At 42.8% G+C, this 25,170-nt stretch overlaps 1 protein-coding gene across 1 annotated transcript in view; it reads right to left on the reverse strand.

The window, feature by feature from the left end:
* Positions 1–25,170, reverse strand: part of TSEN54 (tRNA splicing endonuclease subunit 54) — a 266,301-nt gene that overhangs the window by 172,669 nt on the left and 68,462 nt on the right. The window contains exon 6 of the mRNA XM_085617000.1: positions 21,578–21,630. Coding sequence (XP_085473126.1) covers positions 21,578–21,630 — 53 coding nt within the window. The remainder of the gene's footprint in view (positions 1–21,577; positions 21,631–25,170) is intronic.

The raw sequence follows: 25,170 nt of genomic DNA on the forward strand, positions 1-25,170 counted from the left end.
AGTGTTGTTGTTGTTGCGTACCAGCAAACTGGGCTTACTAATCCACACCAATTCACTCTGTAGGGCTTGGATGCTCTGCTTCGCTACCCTGAGAGGGTTAAGTGCTGCAATATGGTTCTTAGTTCCCAGTAAAAAGAAACTTGCAGAATTATTACTTGTGAGGACTTGTATCTCTCATAATAATCAAATTTCTTCAGCTGCCAACATTCTGCGTAAAAAGTCCACTTGGCAAGAGTTTCAGAAAAATCGAACACTAGTTGCCCTCACAAAGATAGCAACTTGATCGACCGAATCAGAGAATCCAGCTGCAATATAAAGGTTCAATCCCATGAAAACTGCAAACTGCTGGAGCACTGGAGAATGTAATAAAAGAATTAAGGTCCAGAAAAAATACATACTTCCCTGTACCTACAGTTCTCCAGTCTGTCATAAGTGTAGAGATAAAGGGAAGGCCATGGTTTAATTATAAGTATACAAAATAATGTTGTTATAATGGTCCAAGACGGCCACCACATTGGATCTAGACACAATGCAGCAGCTATCTTGGAAGAATACAAAATAACAACTGTGGCTACTGGCGTCAACAATGCTTTCAACACAATTCTACTAGCAAAGCTAATCGCAGCAGCTGCAGGCAGCGTGCACGAGGAGGCCGATGGAGAGAGAGAGACCAAGTGGCAGTAGGTCGTGTTGGTGAAGGGAAGGAGCAAACACAGTGGTAGAGAGAAGAAAGCGGAGGTAGTGTGGTGAAGGAAAAATACCACAAATAACAGGAGAATTAGAGATATTAGAGGGGAGCATGACATGCACTTGCATCGAGTGCAAAAGATTAAAAGCCACAGAAACATTAAAAAGAAAAATAATCTGTTAGCAATAGGCAGATACACTCAACAAAACAAGCACTTGAATTAGCATAAACTAATATAGAGCAAGGGGCAGATCCAAAGCCCACACTAAGTTAATGCCAGCTCTTTCACTGATGGGATGTTAGAGTATCTCTGTGTCTGCATTATGTTGTCTAAACACATATACCCCGTGGGTCTGTGTGTAACCATACCAACTATGGTGCTTTTTCAACATATTCAGAATTGGTGAAATACCAGCATCAATATCACATTGCAGTCTGAATATATAAAGAAAAATATGGAGATATTTTCACTTTTGTAACAAAATTGCTCAAAATTTTGTTGCATTTCTCAAATGGCAAATTTTAATTTGTTCATTTGATGACAGATATCAAACTCAGGACTAAATGGAAAATATTAAAATCAAAATGTTATTTTTCTGTAACCATCAGTTTGCAGTCTGTACTGCAGCAGACGCACATGCATATTCTTGCTATCCCGAAGGAGCAGGAAAGAGAAAATAACCAGGACAGATATTAGGATCCTGCAGAAGAACCAGCAAAAGGAGTAACAAGCATTTGCAATGCAATAGGTCTCACATTTGCGAGAGTATTGTAAACACCCACTTTGTACTTATAGTCCTTGCTTATGAGAAGCAAGGCTGGCAGTAAAAGAGGCGCAGTTACTGACAGCCTTGCTTCTCATGAGCACCACTATAAGTACAAAGTGCGTGTTTATGCATCGCTTGCAGGTTTTCTAAACACTTAAATAAAAGGCATTGTAATTTACTATGCCAATAGTTGAAACTCTCACAAATGCGAGACCTTTTGCATTGCAAATGCTTGTTTTTGTTAGGCGCAGAGAGATTAAGTGATTTGCCCAGAATCACAGGATGTTGAGTGTCGTTGCCGAGACTCGAACCCGGTTCCCCAGCTTTAAGGTCGACCGCTCTAGCCGTAAGGCTACATCCTCTCCCCACATCTGCACCGTGCAGACCCATGCTAGTAATCCAAAGCTGCAAGAGGGCCTATCAGACCCAGAAGATGACATCATTCCTAGATTTTGCGTAACCTCATGACCTTTTAACATTATCAATGACAATATTGCTTAGTGCTGAACAGTGAACAATGATTCTGCAAGTAAAGTCAGACGGGGGCTATTTGCAAGTGTGTGAACGAGACCCCCTCAAGGTGAGTGGCGGCTGCTAAGCAGTTCTCACCAACAGATTGAAGGAAGGGGTTAGGGACATCACAAGCTTGGTAGTACAAGCTTGCCTGTATGGGATGCACGGTTGGTTATTAAAATCTTAGGACTTAGTGGGTATGTGGCAGTCAAGAGTTGATTTAATACTTGTCAGAAAAGCTCTTGCACCAGTCAGAAGATGGGTGCTACAAGTGATTTGAGTCTGCCATATTGGGTATCAGTAGGAATCAGCCCCTTACCTGCTTCCTGGGGGAGATGCAAGCAGGGCAGAGCTAACTTAGACAGCACCCGGGGCTACAGTACTGCCTGCCATCAGGCAATCTCTCTCAAAGCACTATCATGGTACTTTAGGGCTAACAGGCATGCACACAAAAAGGTATCAACAGCGTAGGCACTAAACAAAAATGCAAAAGAGCCTAATGCGCTGGCCAGCTCCCCTCTCCTCTGAAGTACTATGATGTGAGAATGCAGAAGCTACAGCAAAGCCCAACTCGGCTGACATGACAGCGAAGTCCAAGAGGACCTCGAACTGAGCTAGAGACAGGCATTTGAGTCGAACTTTCAGTGGCTGGCCCACCTCTATTTTCTAGGATATATTTAATTTCTCTTTATTTTGGCTTTATTTCATATGTCAGTGTCCAAAAATACGCTTCTTGGAAAAAACGTTCTCAGAATCAGCTGTATTTTGGGTAATCCACAATTCAGGGTGCTATAAATGTCCCCTAGCCCAAATTCAGATTTCTGATTACATTTAAAACAAGCATATGCAATGCAATAGGTCTCGCATTTGCGAGAGTTTGAGCTATTGGTATTGTAAATTACAATGTCTTTTATTTATGTGTTTTGAAAACCTGCAAGCAGTGCGTAAGTGCACTTATAGTCCTTGCTTACGAGAAGCAAGAATGGCAGTAGCTTTCTGTAATGCGATACCGATTGTATTGCAATGCTGGTTATAGAGCCTGTAATGCTTTAAAAATAGCCAAGTAGAATCACGTTATTGGCTGCTCACGGGTTAGACTATAACTGTGGACATGGAGCATTTTACTGTCCTAGTGAATGATGAACTTAGCTCATAAACACACAACTGTGTGCTACAAGTGCAACTGGTCAACTTTATGGACAGAGCAGGAACTACATAGGGAGCTTTTTGGGTGTGGAAAGATCTGTAGTCATCACATGTGTACAGTTTGCAGCTCTCGAATACACTGTATACAGTGTTTTGACTGGCATATCCATGCATCTTTATTTAAGACCTGGTCCAGAGATTCTCACAGGCAAGCACTGAAATCAATAGACTGAGCCAGGCAATTTAATTTGAATGTATGATTTATGAAGTTCAATAACACTAAATCAATGCAGACGTGAGCTACATGGCTTGTGAAGCAGTTTATACTGTGAAGGGAAAATGTAGAAAGTGGCAAGCTCTCAGTTCCATGCATTTATCTTCCCGGCCAGCTCAGGCCAAGCATGCAGAGAGGTGTTTTGGTCGAATTGCAGACACATTAGGCAACACCTAAAAACTGACTAACGGCAACCATGTTGCACATGACACGGAACCAACCCCACGTCCGCTGTGCAATTTGGCCTGTAGCTATGCGGTTGGTAGTGCAGGCTCCCTTCTCTTCGTGCAGGGTTAGCTGGCCCAGTATAGGTTAAAAGCCACAGCAGCGCGCACCTCAAAAACAAATGTAATGATAGATGGTCATGCAGTGTACACCCGAGGCTCTGCAGACTGACACCAACACGGCTGCCTCATTTAATAGTGGTACACCTTTCAGAGATTTTTGTTTGTTTAAGAAAAGTGAGTTGGCAGCAGTGGCTTAACCTTCACACCTGCAGACCCCAGTTAAATGGGTACAACTTCTTTTAAAGCTGCAAGGTAGGAGATACTATTCTAAGTCTCCTAGGTCAAAGATAGTTTTCACTATCTCCTTCCAGGTGGACATTTCAGGTGTAGGCAGGGGTGTAATGTCTTCTCCTGCAGTCAGTGTTCAGGAGCGAGGGCTCCATTCAGACCAAGGGCTATGGAAACCTGTGAGAAATGGGAATATCATTGAGCCCCTTACCACATTCTGCAGGGGAGCCCCCTCTTTTGGGGAGCTGTCACTGGGCTGAGGTATTGGAACCGACATTGAAGGCAGGGCTTTCTCCAAGAGGTTTTAGAGCAGAAATGCGCTGAAAGACACCCATTTATTTAAGAATGAGAAAAGTGAAGGGGAAGGTAGGCAAAGGAGGGCAGGTACAAAAGAATGAGCGAACAGGTAGAAGAAAAAACAAGAGGGACAGAAGACAGAAAACAGGAAAAATAATCATGGCAGAGAAAACGAGATAGAGGGAAAAAACATAGCTATGGAATAACACAAGATTCATTCTCTCATATGTTGTCTCGTCTGCTCTTGTGTGATCTGAGTGTGAGAACATAGTTGGGCCTTCGTAGTGAAATTAAAAGCAGTACATATGCCCCTTTTCACAATGGTTATCAAATTATTGCCTTGCTTAGTGCGGTCTGGTAGGCTTCGACCTAAAAAGAGGGTCGCCTTACAGTCTGCCGGAGGGTGGGGGACGTCACTCCTGTGAAGTCTAATAATACCTGAACCTAATGACACAGGAGGGGGCAAGGGGAGATGTGAGAAATTCAGCAGCAGTTAAATCTAGCTGTGCTCAAGAGGAGATGGTGCGCCTCAAAGGCAAAGGGGGCGCATTGCCCTGCAGAGGCTGGAGACTCTAGACAAAATAGGCAGACGCTCTTATTAGTGGTTGGATATAGCACCATCTACCACTGGTCTGGTATCGCAGGGCTTTTGAGCAGTACGGCATAGGGTTCCTGTGATAAAAAGGGGGCCTATGATATCACCATTTTACAAGTCCTCTCAAAGGCTGTAAACCATTTTGTGCTCTCATCACCCTCAACATATTTGGAGGCAATCCCTTTGAGGATCAAAACAGTTTCCTCTCTCTCCCTATACACCTTACCGCTGCCACCACTTATGGCTGTTAAGGACCCATCTCTACCTTTTCTTTCTCTATGGCCAGGATTTTGGCCTTTATATTTCTGACTAATCTCTCCAGCTCTTTGTCTGGATCCTCTGGAGTTGTGCCTTAGTTGGTTTAGGCCTAGCCCTAATTTTGCAAGCCTTAGAGAGGTTCTTTAACTGCTTCAAACTAACTTGCAGGTAAGGAGTCAGGTTGAGTTCCTCAACTCTCGTCTCTGAGGCGGACACGTTGATGGTAGTTCGGGCCTTTTTTGAAAAATTCGACAAAAAATCCTGAACAGACTTTTCAGGCCTAACTAGTAGTATACTTTTTACATTTCTAATACAGTTTTGGACTGAGGGACTTATTACAAGGCCCTAACAGTTAAGATTAAAAATGTAGGAAAAAAACCTCAACAAAATGAAACCTGAAAAAATATTTTTGAATGAAGTCAGTTGTGGATTTCTTAGTGGAATCATTTATTAAGTTTTATTAATGATTTAGATCCTACAATGAGATCTACATTATACAACATTACATTCATTAATACAAATTTAAAAAGCAACTAAAAAAAATTGTTTACAACACATTGATTCATTAATTGGGCAATTTATCATCTCCATTGCAGCACTTGCCATTGAAATATCATATTTTTGAAGGAATATGCTACTTACCAGTATGCATCTGTTCTTGGCATGTAGAGCTGCAGAGTTGTACACTTAGCATAGATCGCCATCTGGTGTTGGGCCCGGATGTTTGCAGTTTGTTTTTCTTCTTGGACAGTCTTTGGAAGTCACGAGTTTGGTGACTCCTCCTTCGGTCCGTATTGCGCATGGGCTTCGGCTCCATCCTCAGATTGTTTTTCGCCAACAGGGAAATGATGGAGCGTAGTAATAACAGTGAGAAACCCATGTGTTGTATCTAAATAAGATGTACTGGAACGGATACAGGTAGCCGGGGAGGCGGGTGGGCGTGTACAACTCTGCAGCTCTACATGCCAAGAACAGATGCATACTGGTAAGTAGCATATTCCGTTCGAGGCATATGAGCTGCAGATTGTACACTTAGCATAGATTATATAGCAGTACCCAACCTTAGCGGCGACCACCGGTATCCGTTGCAGCTGTTTGAAAAAGTGTCTTTAGTACAGCCTGGCCCACCCTAGCTTGCTGCTTGGAATGCACATCTACACAGTAGTGTTTTGTGAAGGTGTGCGGTGTAGACCATGTGGCTGCTTTGCAGATGTCATCTAAGGGTATATTCCCTAGAAAAGCCATAGAAGCCCCTAACTTTCTTGTAGAGTGGGCTTTAGGAGGAACAGATAATGTTCTCTTTGCCTTTTGATAGCAAATTTGTATGCATTTTACAATCCACCTAGCTATCCCTGATTTAGAAATGGGGTTGCCTTTATGTGGTGGAGAGAAGGAAACGAACAATTGTTTAGTCTTCCTGAAGGGTTGCGTTCTTTGTATGTAGTATAGCAACGCCCTTTTCACATCCAGTGTGTGTAAGGCCCTTTCTGCAACAGATTGGGGTTGCGAAAAGAAGACAGGTAATTCCACTGATTGATTGAGGTGGAAGGGGGAAATGACTTTGGGCAGAAACTTCGGATTTGTGCGAAGTATGACCTTGCTGTGATGCATTTGTATGTAGGGTTCCTGTATGGTGAACGCTTGTATTTCACCAACCCTTCTAAGGGAAGTGATAGCTACAAGGAAAGCTGTTTTCCAGGTGAGAAACTGTAGCTCACATTTGTGCATTGGTTCGAAGGGCGGACCCATTAGTCGTGTAAGAACTAAATTTAGATTCCATACAGGGGAAGGTGGTGCCCTGGGAGGAATTACGCGTTTAAGGCCTTCCATGAAGGCTTTAATAGCGGGCACTCTGAAGAGTGATAAATGCTGTCTGTTCTGTAGATAAGCAGCGATCGCTGCTAGGTGTAGGCGTATGGATGAATATGCCAGGTTACACCTGTGAAGATGGAGCAGATAGCATATGATGTGCTGTATGGATGCATCTAGAGGGTTGATTGTATTGTTACGGCAGTAAATTACAAATCTTTTCCACTTTGCGGCATAGCATGCTCTAGTGGTAGGACGTCTGGCTTCCATGATGATGTTCATGCAATCAGGGGGAAGGTTAAGGTATCCGAATTCTAGGATTTCAGGAGCCAGATGGCCAGGTTGAGCTGAGCTGGGTCCGGGTGCCTGATTTCTCCATGGTTCTGGGTTAGGAGGCATGGGGATAGATGCAGTTTTTGATGTGGTACCACTGACAGTTGTAGTAGCGTGGTGTACCACGGCTGCCTGGCCCACGTCGGAGCTACCAGAATGAGTGTGAGGGAGTGCTGTTGTAGCTTCCTGACCACCAATGGAATTAGTGGGAGAGGTGGAAAGGCGTATGCAAATCTGCCTGACCAGTTCATCCATATCGCATTGCCCTTGGACAATGGGTGTGGGTATCTGGCGGCGAAGCTTGGGCATTTTTTGTTTTCGTGGGTGGCGAAGAGGTCTATCTGAGGATGCCCCCACTGTTGGAAGAATGGGTGAAGAACTTGTGGATGCAGTTCCCATTCGTGTAGTTGTTGCGTTTGTCTGCTGAGCAGATCTGCCATGGTGTTTTGTACGCCTGGAACGTGCTGTGCCAGGAGAAAGATGTTTTGAGGAATTGCCCATCTCCATATGCTCTGGGCTAAGCGGGAGAGCTGGGGAGAGTGTGTCCCCCCCTGTTTTTGGATATAATACATTGCAGTCATATTGTCTGTGCGAATGAGGACTGCTTTGCCCGAAATCTGTTTTTGGAAAGATTTTAGGGCTAGAAAGATCGCCAAGAGCTCCAGATGGTTGATGTGGAGCGATTTTTGCTGTGGCGTCCATAGACCTTGCATGGTGAGGTGTAGAAGGTGCGCTCCCCAGCCGGAGAGCGATGCGTCCGCTGTTAGAGTCACCTGAGGAACCGGGTCCAGGAACGGCCGCCCTTTGGAAAGGTTTGTGGTGTTCCACCACTGCAGAGAGTGATGTGTGCGGCCGTCCACCAACACCAGATCCGTCAGCTGCCCCTGGGCCTGGTTCCACTGTTGTGCTAGGCACTCTTGAAGTGGACGCATGTGGAGTCTTGCATGGGGCACTATGAAGATGCAAGACGCCATCATTCCTATAAGCTTCATAAACACTCTTGCTGGAAGAGAGTGTTGAGGAAGGAATGTTTTGCGTAAGGCTTGAATGCTTGTAATTCTGGCTGAGTTTGGATAGGCAATACCCTTGGAGGTGTCTATAGTGGCCCCGAGATATTGCTTTGTGTGAGATGGTATGAGGTGGGACTTTTGGTAGTTCACCGTGAAGCCTAGCTGGTGGAGCAGTTGGATGGTGCTGTTTGTATGTTGCACACATTGGTTGTAGGACGCGGCTTTTATCAGACAGTCGGCTAGGTAAGGGAAGACGTGAATATGTTGACGTCTGAGGTGTGCTGCTACCACTGCTAGGCATTTGGTAAACACCCGTGGTGCGGTGGTGACCCCGAAGGGGAGAACCGTGAATTGGTAATGTTGCCCGTCCACCACGAACCTGAGGTATTTCCTGTGAGAGGGGTGTATTGGAATGTGAAAGTATGCGTCTTTCAGATCCAAGGTTGTGAGGAAGTCTCCCTGGCAGAGGAGTGGGAGGACTTGCTGTAGGGTGACCATGTGAAAATGGTCTGAATGTATGTAGGCATTTAGAGGCCGGAGGTCGAGAATGGGTCTGAGGGTCCCGTCTTTCTTTGGTATTAAGAAATATAGGGAGTAGACCCCTAGATTTTGTTGATTGACGGGGACCTGCTCTATAGCGTGTTTTTGGAGGAGTGAGAGTACCTCTTGTTTGAGCAGTGTGGAATGTTCTTGAGACATTGGACGGTGCCTTGGTGGGATATTGGGTGGGGTGGATGTTAGTTCGAGACAGTACCCTGACCGAATGATTTGGGTCACCCATTTGTCCGATGTTATGGACTCCCATGTGTGGATAAAGTCTTGTAGTCTGCCCCCGACCGGAGTGGGATGGTCTGGGGGGAGCGGAGGGGAGTCATTGTGCGGGTGGGGTGGCAGAACGGGTGTTGTTGGTTTTGCCCCTGCCCTTATTGTTGTTGCCTCTGTAACCGCCCCTTTGATTGCCCTTTGAAAAGGTATTTTGAGGAGGGGACTTGTAGGAGGTAGAGGCGTTATCGGTGGAGGAGCCTCTGCCTGTGCCACGAAAGGACGAGCGTCGAAAGGAACGTTTAGAGGCTTGTGTTTGGAGTGCCCCCATGGACTTTGCTGTGTCTGTGTCCTTTTTCATCTTTTCCAACGCTTCGTCTACCTTTGGCCCAAAGAGAGTTTGCTGGTCAAAGGGGTGATTGAGTATGGACGCCTGGACTTCAGGTTTGAACCCTGAGATCCTGAGCCAGGCATGGCGACGAAGCAGGACACTTGTATTTATGGCTCTGGAAGCAGTGTCGGCTGCATCGAGGGCACACTTAATGGAGGTGTTTGTAATTAGTTTACCCTCCTGTATTAGGTCATGAGCCTTGCGCTTGTGTTTTTCTGGAAGGTGCTGCATAAGAGCCTCTAGTTCGTCATAGTGTGCTCTGTCATATCGCGCAAGCAGTGCTTGTGTGTTTGCAATGCGCCACATGTTTGCAGCTTGGGAGGCGGTGCGTTTACCAGACGCGTCCAGAAGTTTAGATTCCTTGTCTGGCGGTGGGGCTTCTCCTGAGGATTGGGAGTTAGCCCGCTTTCTAGCTGTGGAGACAACTAGGGAATCTAGGGGAGCAGGGCCCTTAATGTATGCAGGGTCTGTGGGTGCCGCTTTGTACTTCTTCTCTATTCTAGGGTTCAGTACTCTGGCCCTGACAGGGTCTTTGAACACCTCTGTAGCGTGCTTGGTGACACCCTTAAGCATGGGTAAAATAGAAGTGGATTTGTCTTGTATGTCAAATGTATCCAGTAGGAAGTCTTCTTCCACTGGTTCACTGTGCATGTCCACCCCATGGTAGTGTGCTGCTCTCTGCACTAAATGATGAAACCCTAAGGAGTCCTCTGGAGGAGACGGCCTGGATGGGTATAGGTCGTCCTGAGGTATGTCTGGTATATCAGGGTTATTGTAATCCTCCCATGGGTCTGGGGTCCCTGGTGGAGTGGGATCCATTGGGGCGTCCGCCGGGTAATTGTCCGGGTCCCCATCATCCGGATCTGGGGATGGGGCCAGATCGTAGTGAGGTGGAAGTGGCGGAGACCTGGGAGGGGGAGGGGGTGGAGGTGGTGGGGGAGGTAGGGGAGGCGGCAGTGGGAAGGGCACTCTGAGGGGTGAAGTGGCAGAGTCCTTCCTTTTGGGTGGTGGAGGAGGAGCCAGAGTATCAAGGCGTCTTTTCTTGATAATTAAAGTCAATAGTCCAGTCTTTGGATCTTTGGACAGAGTCTTTTGTAGAGGGTCTGGTGTAAACAGAGCCAGTGGCGTCGAATCGTCCGTCGGCACCGGTGATTTCGGAGCCGAGGGCTTCGATGGTTTGTGTGCGCCATGCTTTTTTGGGGCCTCCTGTTTTTTCGGCGTCGAAGAAGTTTTCGGCGTCGGAGCGTCGGTGCCGACAGATTTATGTTTGTGTTTGGTCGGCACCGAGAGTCCAGGCTTCGGCACCGGTGGCTTCGGAGTCGAGCTGGATATTGCTTTCTTCGGTGCCGGATGCTGTTTTTCGGCACCGGGTGTCGGCTGGCTCGATCCCGAGCTGCCGTGAGACTTTGGATGCTTCGACACCGAGCCCGAAGGTGGGGTGATCGAAGCTTTGGTCTTGGTTTTGCCCAGGCCGGCAGGCGAGGGAGTAACCTGAGTCTCTTTGGTTTTGGGCGCGGGGGTGGGAGGGGGCACAGTACTCACGGCCCGCTGCGCCGGTGTGATGTCCTCCACGTCGGAGTCGTCGGCTTCGGAAGCGCTGACGACGTCTTCTTCCTGCTCGGTGTGTGTTTGCCCCGAAGCTTCGGCGCCGTCTCCGAAGATGTCCGGTGGAGCTGCAGACGATGAGTGCGCCATGGTGCGTCGAGCTTTTCGATCCCGGATGGTTTTCTTCGATCGAAAAGACTTACAGGCGGGGCAGTCTCTGGCCTCGTGTTCTGGAGAGAGGCAAAGATTACACACCTGATGGAGGTCGGTGTGGGGAAATTTAGACCCACATTTTGGGCACTTTTTGAACGGAGTCCTTTCCATCGGCCGGGACCGGAGTCGAGGAGGGCCCGAAGGCCGGTGCCGATGTACGGGATGGAGAAAAGTGCCGCTTCGAGAGATGAAGATGCGAGGATTTTCCGTCGAGGCTGGAACCGTAGAAGTTCGAAGCCGGAGCACGAAGTATCACATCCGAGCCCGATGGCGGAAAAAAACAAACAATCTGAGGATGGAGCCGAAGCCCATGCGCAATACGGACCGAAGGAGGAGTCACCAAACTCGTGACTTCCAAAGACTGTCCAAGAAGAAAAACAAACTGCAAACATCCGGGCCCAACACCAGATGGCGATCTATGCTAAGTGTACAATCTGCAGCTCATATGCCAAGAACAGTGGTTTTATAAACCTCTGTTGATACATTTTCAAAGTAGGACAGGCAAATATGACATGTTCAATGGTCTGTACATTATTATAACCTAAGGTGCATATTATTTCCTCCCAGATTACATTTTGCCATGCACCGGTCAGTTTTTAACAGCTAACAAGTCAGTCTACATAACATTATACATCTTCTCACTTTGTGTTCCAAATTGCAGTTCAGATACATTTGAGGAACTGCTGCCCAACATGATTGAATTATGTTTTTAAATTGACGTTTTGCTTTACATATCTCTAGATAGTTTTCCATGGAGCAATTTTTCAAAGTAACTTTTAAATAATTTTTAAGCTGAACATCACTCATACACTGAATAACTGATTTAGTTAAAGAAAAGTACTGGAGTGCATTTAAAATATTAGTTAAAAAAATGATCCAGTCCCCATGGTAGATGTAAAACATTCTGAAGCAATAATACTCCTTAAGGACTTTTCTCTAGCATGTAAACCAATGGTACCTCTGTAATAAAGAGACCAGCCCTCTTCAAAAAAGTGCTCTCCAGTCCTAATTCTAGCCTTAGTGCTTCTATAGAGACCACAGGCTTGAAGGTACTGATAGTACGAAGAATTGGCCCTCTGCCTTATGCATAAAATGCCATTGGTCAGTAGTTATGGTCTCTACAGCATATGAAATTGACGGGGGAAATCTTCATTTTATATACTGTTAAAAGTTCATTAAAATGCCTATGCCCTGTTGCTCCATAAAGTGTTTTAGTGCATTTCCATGGGCTAGTGACTTATTTGATACAAGTGCAATATGATCAGTGTCATGCAAACTTGCCAAAATTATTCTGCCAAGTTACACTTGATTTGACCACTTCTAAGATGGAATTATTAAGTGACCGATTATTCTTTATATTTATCCAACACCCCTTTGGATGAAACCTCATGACCTCAGTTTTATTTACATTTTCCTTCAGGAATTGAGTGCCTGAATATGATGACAAGGTATTAGGACGTCTCTGAAGACCTTTAGGGGTCAGGTCCAGCAAAATAATATTGTCTGCATAAAGGAGTGTGCCTAAAGGATACAAGCCTAATTTCGGGGCATTGCCACCTGCCTTGCCTTGCCTTACTCGGCACATCAGGCAAATCACCAATGCACAGCAAGAAAAGGAGAGGGGCCAACAAGGATCCCTGTTTCAAACTGTTTCCAGTAGGGATTCTCAGAGTCATACCCCACTTGCCTCCTAACATAACATGGCACCAAATGTCGGTATGAAGGGAAAAAGTTTCAAAAGGCCCTCTGGCATTCCTATGGCCCTGAACTTACTCTAGAGGGTCTGCCTGTCTACTCTGTCAAAAGTAGTTGAGTAATCAATAAACGCTGCATAGACAGACACCCCCCTTCGCTTCACATATTTCTCCAAAATAACATGTACTGCAGTTATATTATCCAAAGGCGAATGGCCTGCTCTACACTCTGCCTACTCCAGTAGTAGGATACACTTTTCCTTTGCCCATTCTAAGAGGCTAACTAATACACATTTAGAGAAAATCTTTTCTGTAGTGTCCAGCAGGCTAATCTGCCTAGGTGAGTTTGAAGTGCCCTTTTTATGTAGAGGCAGAATAACACTGCCCCTCCAGGAGCTTGGGACCTTGCACCTGTGTTCCGAGCTACCTTAAGATAATGCAACACCTCCTGTAGTCAGAGAAGAAAGGGGGGGGGGGGGGGCGGGGGGACATTACCCGATCCGATATCTCACCTGATAACTCCAGGTCATTCTTATAGCCCTTCTGATTATTTGATGCATGCATCGAAGTTATATATTTCAAACAAGAAATCCACTTTTACACTCTTTGGAGTATTGCCTTATTTGTAGGTGATTAATACGCTTATTAAACATAAACAATGCATTAAAATTATGAGACTGCTTTGAAGATGTTTTGAACCATTATTAATAGAGTTGTAAAGCAAATGCAAACTCTTGTATCCCACCGCTGCACCACCCACTCTCTAAATAGTGTACCAAAGTGAGGTGCACTGTCCAGAGAGTCCAGGTATCCCTTATTAGTGTACACGGGCTTGCTTTAACAATCCCAAGGTGCTCTATTTGTGGTAGTGTGGTCAAGCAGCCTTAGGCTTATCAAAGAGGAGTGCTAGGGATGTGTTACACACAGTCAATAAATTAGACACGCTCAATAAGGAAATATGACACCAATTTAGAAAACTAACACAGATTTTTATATTAATTGAGACACCAAGATTTTCGAGATTAGGCAAGTACATTTCAAGTTAGCGATTTTCAAAAAAACTGAAATACAGCCGTCAGATTTGCAGGCATGAGCCTTCAACAGGGTAATGCTATCCTAAAGAGAGAAACATACACTGCATAGGGGTACTTGCACTCAAGTAAAATAACATGTGTATTTGTAAAGCGCACTTTCACCCTGAAGGGCCTCTTGGTGCTGAATAACAGGCTATCATTTGGCCCTTAGCATACTATTAAGTTCATTCTCTAGGGAAGTAATTATGCACCTCATAATCTTATTGCGCAATGCATTGGTAGGGTTCTACACTGCATAAAGTGCATTAATACGTTTTACGAGAGGAAATTAGAGATTAAGAGTTTGTGCTCTTAATTCTCATTTTTGAACCATTATTTCTATAGGCCTCTACATAAATGAAACGAGTCCAACTCATCTCGAGTCAGCAGACGTAAAGATAAACAATGCTGCGGATTCCAAATTCATACGGTCATTGTTAGTACGAGAAACGGTGTCATAAAGACAGCTACGTCCCGTTTCAAAACAAAAAGGCAGAGAAACAAAAAGTCGTTGACAAAATTCAAGGGGCCGCCTGCTGTCCGGTCACTTACTTCAGATTCAAAAGGTGAAAGTCTCAGGATAATTCCAGGCGCTTATTCTTTCCACCATGGTATATTCGCGTTGTGGTCCGCGGCCATCTTTAAGAAGGCTAGCGAGGCCAGTCACGTGTCTACGGCATTCGTGAAGGTACGGCTCGTCATCTGGAGCGCCATCTTTAAATGTGTTGATGTTGCATTGTAATGCCCCATCATATATGTGCAGAGGGCATCGAGAGTTCAAAATATACATCGGAGTTATTAATACGGTGACTATTTATGGTTGTTGAAACCAATACCTATCAAAATCAAGTGCAAAAAAGATTTAAACCATATTACTTGTGTCTATGGCTCTTCCATGGACGCGTGTCATCTTAAATCCGATATGCGTTGCTATAGACAGTCCGTAGACGTGGTTTACTGAACTAAGCAGGTATTTTATAATTTCGAAAGTATCAATTATATTAGATTTTCATAAGAAAATATTGTTAATTTTAGAAGAGCTACCTATCATTTAGAAATGTAAATGTGTTGGATTATCGAACCTGCCATACCCTCTTGAAGTATAGCCGGCAAAGGACATCAATACTGCATCAAGCATTGATGAGATTATTTTCTGGGACTCGGATAGTATACAGGTCTAAGGTCCCAAGATCAAGTCATGCGCGCTCTGCAATGGGAGGGAGCTAATGGTATTTAATAATAATGGGTACTAACCCTCTCATGACATTGTAAGTTAAATATATTTTGAAGGCAAAATATTACAGTTGTCAGACTATCTATAGAAAGAAAACAGTTAGACAGAACTAACCCTATTCAAATGGTATATTTCAGTGTATGTACAAGATAAAGAGATGAAATAAAAATGCAGGTATGAAATACATGTGATAAACAGAGTAGGGAAACGAGGAGAAGGGGAGCCTTAATGAAACAAGGCTCTGTAGAGACATAAGTGATTCAGAATAAGTATGTCGCAAAGTTTGGCATTTCTACAATTCTCCTATACAGCAGTACTGGTTAATACCCCAAGAAAACAAATGCTTTTTAGGGTGAGATTGATTTCTGTTCCTTCTGGTGACCACTCATATCCAGCAGTATATTCGTTGGTGAAGTGAGGGATCTTATAGCCAATGATGCCATTCGTGATCTTTGTTTAGGCCTGTTTCTACGGTCCCATAGCGTATTATGTAGGCACTTTCTTTCTGCCGTAGTCGCTGTTCCAAATTGCCTCCTCTATCATGTTGTTTTATTTTTTCCAGGCCACAAAAGACGAAGTTGCGATTGTGTTCATGATGCGTGTTGAAGTGTTCAACTAAGGGTTGTCTGTCATCCGTTTTATGGATATTCCGATAGTGCTCCTGTATTCGTATTTTCAGTGGACGAATCGTGCTCCCTATGTAATGTTGTCCACATGGACAAGTGATTAAATAGATTACATTTTTGCTCTCACAGTTAATAAAGTCTTTAATCTGGAAACTCTGACCATTTATCATCGTGTTCTGTATTTTAGGTTTACCCAATTTGCATACTGAACAGTTGGCACAGGTGTAAAAGCCAATTGGTTTATGTAGAAAGGTCACAGTCTTTTGTTGAGGTTGAAAAAAAGAAGGACAAAGAGAGTCACGAAGATTTTTACTTCTCTTAAAGCTGAGTTGAGGTTGATCTTTTACTACATTTCTTACTGTCGGATTGAGTGTCAACAGATTCCAATGTTTTTTCAAGACTTTGCGTATATAGTGATGGCCATTACTAAAGTGGGTAAGAAACCGTATGGTAGATTCCTTCCCATTCTTTTTCCTGTTGAGAAAGAGGTTATTTCTGTCCAGATGGGAAACATGTTGTTGTATGTCTCTGAGGGAACACTTATTATATCCTCGTTGTGTGAGTCTTGATATGATCTCTTTTGATTTGATGTCATAGACTTTGTCTGAGCTGCAGTTAATTCGAGCCCTGCGAAATTCTCCTGATGGTATGTTCTTAATAGTATGCTGGGGATGACTACTGGACGCATGTAGGATCGAGTTGGCAGCAGTGTTCTTTCTATGAATCTGTGTCTGTAAGCTGTTATCTTCAACGTAAATACTTAAATCCAAAAACTCAATTTCTTTTTTGGATATAGTGTATGTTATATTGATGCCCCATTGATTGGGTGTCAGAGTCTTGATGAAGTTGAGTGAACATGTCTCAGATCCTTGCCATATTAAAAGCATATCGTCAATGTATCTGCCCCACATTCAAGCCTGAATGATTGGATCAGCTGAAATAGAAGTCCTTCATTTGAACAAATAAAACAATAATTTGGATTCACCAACTCATTTGATTTTCTTGCTTTTCAAATCTATTTGAGAAGGAGTGAACTGACTCACTACTGAATGCATGTAATATAATGCACCCTGCAAGGCCTGCTGTAAGGGTGACTTGCATATATTCCATGCAGTGACTTCGGCATGGCACACAGTGATTAAGCCATGTCATGTTTTCACTCATGGTTTGCACCATGACACAGTCTGCAACGAAAGGCTGCATGCAATTTGTAAGGGGGTCCTTTATGGTGGCATAATACATGCCACAGCCCGTAGGGACCGTCTTAAGTACCCATGGCCTACGTACCAGGAGTACCACTTACTAGGGACTTATAGGGGTGCCAAAGTGTGTGCCAATTGTGTTACAATGAGACTATTTTACCTTGTTTTAGGGAAAGGGCACTTACACTGGGGCCTGGTTAGCAGGGACCCAGTTCACATCAGTCGAAAAACATCAGTATCAGTGGCAAAACGTTGTGGTGACCATGACACAAAGATGGCACTTTCCTAAAAACGATATGCATGTTTGCTACAGGAAGAGAATGTCAGCAGTAATGGTATATTATTTTTGAAGATCTGCTGTGTGTGTAAAAAATAACAACTCAAAATGTTATAACCCTGGCTCTTTTATCCCCACAATTCTATACCCCAGCAAGGAGCTTTTTGGAGGTTTCTTTGCCAAAGAAAAAAAACACAAGCAGTGTCTCACACCTTGCTTGGGCACAGACATATGTGTCTGTGTCCCAGCTGTACGGAGCTGTACGATGTGTTGAGATACACACAAGATTTAAAGGCATTTTTATTGCTCATTCACTTTCTGAATGAACAGAACATCTGTTCCTTTCCAGATTAAGTTCACATGCCAGAAGGGACCAGGAGGTGCTAAAAATAGCTTGACCTGATAAAATCCGACTCGTCAGTGCGAGTGGGCAAGTAGATTTTTCGAGGCCTGGTTACACATAGATTAAGAGACATATTTATAGAGAAACATTATGCAGTTGTTGTTAGTGACATACTCTAAGCTTTGACTTAAATAATGCAGAATATAATGACCCTTGCACTTTGATGTAAAAGATGAATGTTAGAGCTCTCAATATTCAATTTAAAATGTTGTAAGTGAGGCAATGAGTGTTGGAGAGATAATCAAATAATTCTCAATTCTAAAATATTTATATGCATTTGTTTTTCTCATTTGGGTCTGTATATCAGAATGTCGACCACAAAAATGGTCCTGTTCGATTCATCGGGGATGCTACTAGGAAGGATACGGCTGTGTTCAAACTGATTTTGACCACCTGTTATTTAACATTATTCATCACAGGATATTTCCCTATATGACTGAAATCCCACATGGACTCTTTGAAACTTAAAAGAAGAGAGTATTTTTTAATTACATAATATGATATTGTTTTCATACTGACTCCAGAGTTTACAATTTGTCATTTATCAGTTATCCCTATGAGAGTTTTTTTCATTACTCTTCTAGTGTCCATTTCTAGAAGAATTAAGAGGGGTCTTTTTCCATTTTCTTGAACAAACTACAGTCCTGATGATGGTTGCGCTGATTTCTCGCTACAGAGACCGAAATGTCGACGTAGTGTCCAACGTCCTCTGAATTTTGTTGATTTATGTATTATTTGAATTCAAGTTCTATTTTTTGAGTAATTTTCAATTCCTATATAGGACCTGGACGTTTTAACACACTGATGTGTGGTTTCGTATAATTAGGAAAGTGAATGTATAACCACTGTCACTATGTGTCTTTCTTGGACTGACCCTAGATCAACCCCTTTGTACCTATTTTTATTAAAAAGTTTTTTAAATATAAAATATTTAAGCAGAACACCTGCCATTGAATTATTCTTTTTATTTTAAGTGAATATTTTCCAGTGAATTGTTTCTCTTAAATAACTGTTAAGTATATGAGCGATGTCATAATCTGACATAGTGAATATGTATCAAAGTATCAAATATTTGTATTAACAATTCCTTTGGGGCACTTTATATCGATTACAAAATTATTGAAGCAAACATATTGATGACCAAATATTGTGTATTCAAGTATGTATACAGTATAGATTTACTATTCTTAACTACACATCTACACACCATGAAGCTCTATATATAATGAAGGTAAATATACGTGGAGTTCAAGGTAAATATATGTGGAGTTTGATACAGTAACATTTTTGTTGCTGATATTTTTACTATGATATTTTTGTAGCACAATATTCAGAACTTAATATTTTGGTGGTGTACTCTTGGTTGAACCAGTAACCGTTGTAGGAATGTCTTAAAGGCAGGTGCCCCTAACTTTCAGGTACATATGTGAAGTAAATACCAATGAGGGAACAATGGAGAAACATCAAATTACCAGATATCAAGGACTTAGCAACCAAGTGAAGGGAAATATTAGGGTCTCTCTTATCTCGTCTCAAATCCCCTGGTTTGCTAGAGAACGTTGTACTGTGACCTGCTTCTAGATCCTTCAGTGAATAGGACAACCGTGCAGGCCTACTGAAGGTGCTCCATTTGTTTTCTCCATCTGTTTTATGTTGTTTTTTTTGTATTATCAATGGTTGTTACTGTTGCCTTAGCCCAGACGATGCTGTGACTGGTGGTGGAAGGAGTGATTTGATGGCCAAAAGAACTCTACGCTTACTGTCTCTCCCTGTTAAAGGTCTCCTAGTCTCCACAACTTGCATTGCTTGCCTAAAGCATTTATGGGACATGAATGAAGCATCTGTGCTTGGCTATGCGTGAATATCTGCTGCAAGTGTGATTCACAGATTGTTTGGGGATTATGAATTTTGGACGCTGCGTGCTTGCAGCAGAAGAGGGTGTTTTTTTCATTTTTGAAACCTGGGCATGTCCATAATGGATATGCCACCCTGCAAATACAACACAAAACATTTTGTACTTGAATGGTGGAGCGAGATCACTTGCCTATTCCTTTGTAAAAATCAGATTTACCATACCCAGGGAGAAGCCTACTTTACAATCTCGCATTTTCTTTGCAGTTTCTGGTTACCCTGGCAACGGCAAGGGATGAAGGTCTCTCTGCCCGAGCTGATTCTACAAAGCAGTTGGAAACAATTCATAATGGTCCTACTGTGGACACAGCAGCCTTTTCCTGGGTCCTAGGGAACTAGTGGTTAGTGGGTAGTACTACTAATAGGTACTGTTTACCAATGGTATCTCAAGAGAACAATTAATTTGCATTCCAACTGGACAACAAAGCTACTCTCTTTATCTATGTGAAGGTTAAGTAACTAAAACACTATTCTAGAAACCTTTCTATAAGAAATAGGGCTTAATTAATAGGTACATGGTAATCAACATTACGGTATAGAGAACAATTATTGACAGTCTAAGAATGTTATGTGACTGACATACTACCCTAAATACAGCGTTTAGTATATCAGAGCATGCATTAGGAGCAAAAAACGAAAAGTGAAATGCTAGAGTTTAGCATATCACTTCATCTTTTAGAAATAACATTTTGAAAAGCTCCAACCTTCGCATGAAAGTCAAAATTTTAAATTTTCACTTTTTTTTATTTGTGAATTAAATAAACTAATTCATAATTTGTATATTTGTTTGATCTATACTTGTTTCTGTATTGTTTTGAGGTCCAACGAGTAGAAATTACTTAGGTTGAGAAGCCCGTCTTCCAGTAATGATTCAGTGGGGGTCCACAGAAGTAAAAAGGTTAAGAACTGTTCAATAATACTTTATAGAGGATGGAGCCTTTAAGTCAATGTTTGGGTGTACTGGTCATCATTCATATCTTTTCAGGTTTACTACCTTTGCTTTCTCTAGGTAGTAAATAACACTGTGGTTCCAGATAAGGATATGCGAAGTATCCATGTGCATACGTTATGTCTGTCTTCTGCCCTAGTTTATAGGTGGCTTTGGGAATGAGGGAGGACAACTCAGCAGGTTTCAACCAGAGCAGCTTTAGCACTGTGTAATCATAAAATGACAGGCTGGTGCTCAGGGACCTGTGCTACCTTCAGAGCCCCATTGAATGTAATCAGAACAAGATGGCGGTGTGCAGTTGCTTGGAGCGTCTCAGAATGGGCCAATGAGTAAACAAAACACGCCATGGTGGTGAAGAGGAGCCTACAGTTACTTCAGATCAGGCCATTCAAAAATCAGAGCGCAAGAGATGAGCATGACCGGATTTAATAGGAACATAGGACTGAAGTGTACAAGAACCTGCGGTGACCTCACAGCGGGTCTCAATGTGATAACAGCATGGTAGAGTGCTCTGCTGGGACAGGCAGCAATCTCAGAGCAGGTCTCAATGTTTTAAGAACAAGGTTTGATGGTAATATCAATGCAGACCACGGACTAACTTCAACCGTAGATGGTAGTGCACAGGCTCTTGTGCGATCCTCAGTGCATGCCATGGGGTAATTGCAAGATGATGCAATAATGTCAAAAGTTACAGGTGAAGCCAGTAGCAGACTAGCCTCGCAGTTCTACCGCAGACACATTAGGTCTCTCTGGTGCAGGACTGCGCTGAAAGTCAAACAGGGTCATGCTTTTTGGGCTCATCATGTTTGGGGGTCATTTCAGTTCCCGTCTCTGATTAGTGACTTGTCCCTGCTGAGTAAGGATGTAGTATTCTGACAGTCCGGCTCAATGGAAATAACTGGCACATAAAATAATGTATACCGGTCGCAGAGCCTACAACTAGCTCTTTAAAGTGGACCACAGTTCTTTACAGTGGGTGTCACCGTACTTATGTACAACAGACAGAGTTGACAGCAACATTGAGGTTCACAGAAAAAAGAACAGCAGCGAGGAGGAAGGAAGTGGAGGAGCAAAAATGATGAAGCAAATTACCTGGGATCAAATCTCATCAGGATGTAACCGAGCCTCTTCAAATGACTGAACACCTGGAATCCAAATGCACACACTTAGCAAATGAAATGCACCCCAAGAGACAAACACACCAGACTAAATTGCACTGATGAATTAAACAATGAGTTTGTCACAACATAGAGAATGTCAAGGGGATGACCGGTGCTAACATTGTCAGACGTAATGCTACAGTGAAATTCTTGCCTTATGTTCAGATTACCAGTCCATTTACTTTCAATATATTCCCCATCTATTTGTAGTGGGGTATACGCGCATTGATGTCTTGGCCATGATATGTCTGTATTTTCTTCCAATACCATTGAAGAGTACTTCTTAAACCTTTGGGTCAAGAATAAGGACCTACAGGAAAATGATGGCGTATCATTTCTTCCTAAATTGGAGAACCTACTGGTCCAGTGTAATTTGCATCCATCGGTAAGAAAACAACAGTTCCTCACGCTGGGGATGCATGCTCCAAGGAGATTAACAAGCTCCTTGCACTCTAATGAGAAGTCAACCTGCTTTTTTGCAAGATGCCGTGGCGGCTGCAGAATCACCTAATTTTGACTTCATTCAAATACTCAGTTTACTACAGAAGTTACTTTCCTTTTTACTACTTATCGATTCTGAAAATGTTACCTGTTTGGGAGGGTTGCAAATATCAGTGAATTTGGGGTTAATGAATCAACGCACTCAAAGAGTATGCCATTACGCTACCTAAATTGCACTTTTTCGCACCTCGTCTCCTAAGGGGTAGAAAACAAGACTCAACGAAAAGATGTATAGACCCATGCCTATGGGTAAATCGGATCTGTCAGATATGTCCATAAGAAGAAGTTATTAAAATATGCCACTTTACACTCTGCAAGCTGCAACAGAAATTCTTCTACTACTTCCTGCATAAGAAATTCTGCACACTCCTCAAAATGTTCCTAGTTTTTGACATAGCATGTCACAGTTACTGAAGCTGTACTAATCTAGTGAAGCACAAGCAGGAATTCCGATAAGGCTGTTCACCCAACCTTCCTATGCTCTTATTTAGAAGCAGTACCATTAGTATCAGAATCTGAATCTACTTTTTGTTCTAGCAGCAGAGCCAGTCGAGAAGGTTCATTGCCTTTAGCTATAATGTTATAAGGTGGTGGTTGTGTACAGGTGATTCTAAGTAAAGAGGGGCCCAAACAAGCAAATGGACTGCATTTGTGATATGCTTAAGTCAGTTAAATAATTTGGCTGCTCCACTGCCTTTTCTGGACAGGCAGACAATTAAATTACAAAGGCCCTTGTAAACCAAGGTGGAGTAACGGGCAAGAAAGGAAATGGAGAGGTGGCATTAACATTGTATAGAAAGAGGCTAAAAGCTACAGGTCTGTGCATATTTATGTTAGTTCAAAACACAGGTGAAAATTGACCAAAGGTTAGAGAAGAGGATGAAGGACCGGCTTCTCAGGTACAGTGAACAATTGTGACAGACCCCTCATTCAAGAAGATATTCATCGCCTCGATACTTGCAAACGTGAAATCCCTTTAGTACGGCTTCTAGTATAAAAATCTTCAAGTGCTGTCTGAGCAGCAATGACTTTTGAATAAGAATAGAGGGAGGTAGAAGGGGGTTCACTCAGCTCCCAAGTAAATGCTGTGAAACTCAAAAGGAGTTAACCACACCAATATTGGTACCAGAGTCTCGCGAAGGTGGTCTTGGAGACCCTTAACCACGTTTTATAAAACAGTGGTGTATATAATCTCCACTGGAGTGATTTGGTGGGCAGTGTCATCATCAGGCCTCCCACCTGGGTACTGGGTTCACTATGTGAGTACAGCTTCCACCAGAAGAAGGGAATACAATTGCCTCCTATACCAGTGAAAGTGAAATCCTTTTCACTGGTATAGGGGGTATTTGTGTTCCCTTTGCACAGATCCCACCAATATCTTCACCCAGACAATCTCCCTCCTGGTGGAGGCATTCCTCGCCAGACGAATCACGTTCAAAGGTATAGGAGGGAATTTTATTCCCTTTGCACAGATCCCACCATTATCTTCACCCAGACAAACTCACGCTGGTTGTAATAAGTGGTTCAGGTTCTCAGAGACACCCTTTGCGAGACTCTGGAACAAAGATTAGTGTGGTTCACTCCTTTTTGATCAGCAAGGAGACCAGAGCCTACTGGTACCCTTCATCTTAGTCTTTGAATAAGCTATATCAGAAAAATAAGAGGAATCTCTCAAACCAGGCACTGGAGCCGAAGGTGGTGTCTGTTGTGAACTTGAAATCTCGCTCTCAATCAATTTCTTAAGGTGGGATTTCAACAACTGAAGCTTAGTATGGGTGCTTTCAGGATCTTCTGTATTTAAGTACTGATCACAAGAAACCTCCACTTTTAAGGCGAAAAAAACAGGAACACATTGACACAAATTCATACTTGGTAAATCTGGGCTACAGGAGTAAAGTTATGTAACGGTGTTCTTTTTAGAGAAGCATTTTTCAAACTTGCTTGTCGACACAGGCAATTGACACCAACTGTGAAGGAGGGAAAGCAGGACTATAGAATAATGGTTGGAAAAGTCTACGCATCAACATACCAAGAAAGAACAAAGGTCAGATGCAGTTCAGATTCAAAAATTGTTATGCTCCTATTGGTATCCAAAGGACCTAGAAGATCTTACTTCTATTAATTTAAGTTATCATAGGAAGGAATTTTGGACTAACTTCAGTACTCGTATTGAAAGGTGTCTTGTATAGCCTCTGCTATAATGAAGGCATCTGCAAAATTTGGGGAGAGTGCAACGTGGAGGATACACTGAATTCAATATTGGATTGTAAAATTATGAAATTTATATTGCTGATCAGTAGTCCTGGGCAAGGTTTTACTGGATAGAGATGCTACATTTTCTTTCTACAAATCATAGTAATTATATCATGTTTTGAATGAAAAGTAAAAATAAATGGTGCAAGTTGTATGTACAAAGTAATTTCGGTTTTAGGATCTGTTTGTAGACTAGAGAATTAATTGAATGCGATGTAACCTTTATGTGTTTTCCTTATAAACATTGATTTTCTTTTCTTTACAAAAAAACCAAGCATTTGCAATGCAATAGGTCTCGCGTTACTGAAAGTTTGAGATAATGGCATTGCTAATAATAATTCAACACCAATAGCTCAAAACTTTCAATAATGCAAGAGCTATTGCATTGCAAATGGATTTTTTTTTAAGCAATCGCAGCACCTGTGCTTTAGCTACAGATGTTTAAAGCTAAAGCGCGGGTGCCGCATTTGTAAGAAAAGTAAAGAAATAGAAAAAAAAGGCATGGGAACACATTGTTTTTTATTTCTTAATTTTCTAGCAATCATGGCACTCAAACTTTATCTTAAGATTTTTAAAGCTAAAGCACAGGTGCCGCGATTGAAACAAAAGTAAAGTAATAGGGAAAAAAAAGGCATGCGGCCGAGCCGCAAATAATAAAAGAAAGGCGCAGCCGCCATTATTGCAGATGAAGCGTGCCGCGCTGGTTAAGTTAAAAAAAATGTGTTGTTGAAGAGTGTGTCCTGCCTGCAACAGCAGGCAAGAGAAAGAGAT

The sequence above is a fragment of the Triturus cristatus genome, chromosome 7 (assembly GCF_964204655.1).
Source record: "Triturus cristatus chromosome 7, aTriCri1.1, whole genome shotgun sequence".
Taxonomy (NCBI): domain Eukaryota; kingdom Metazoa; phylum Chordata; class Amphibia; order Caudata; family Salamandridae; genus Triturus; species Triturus cristatus.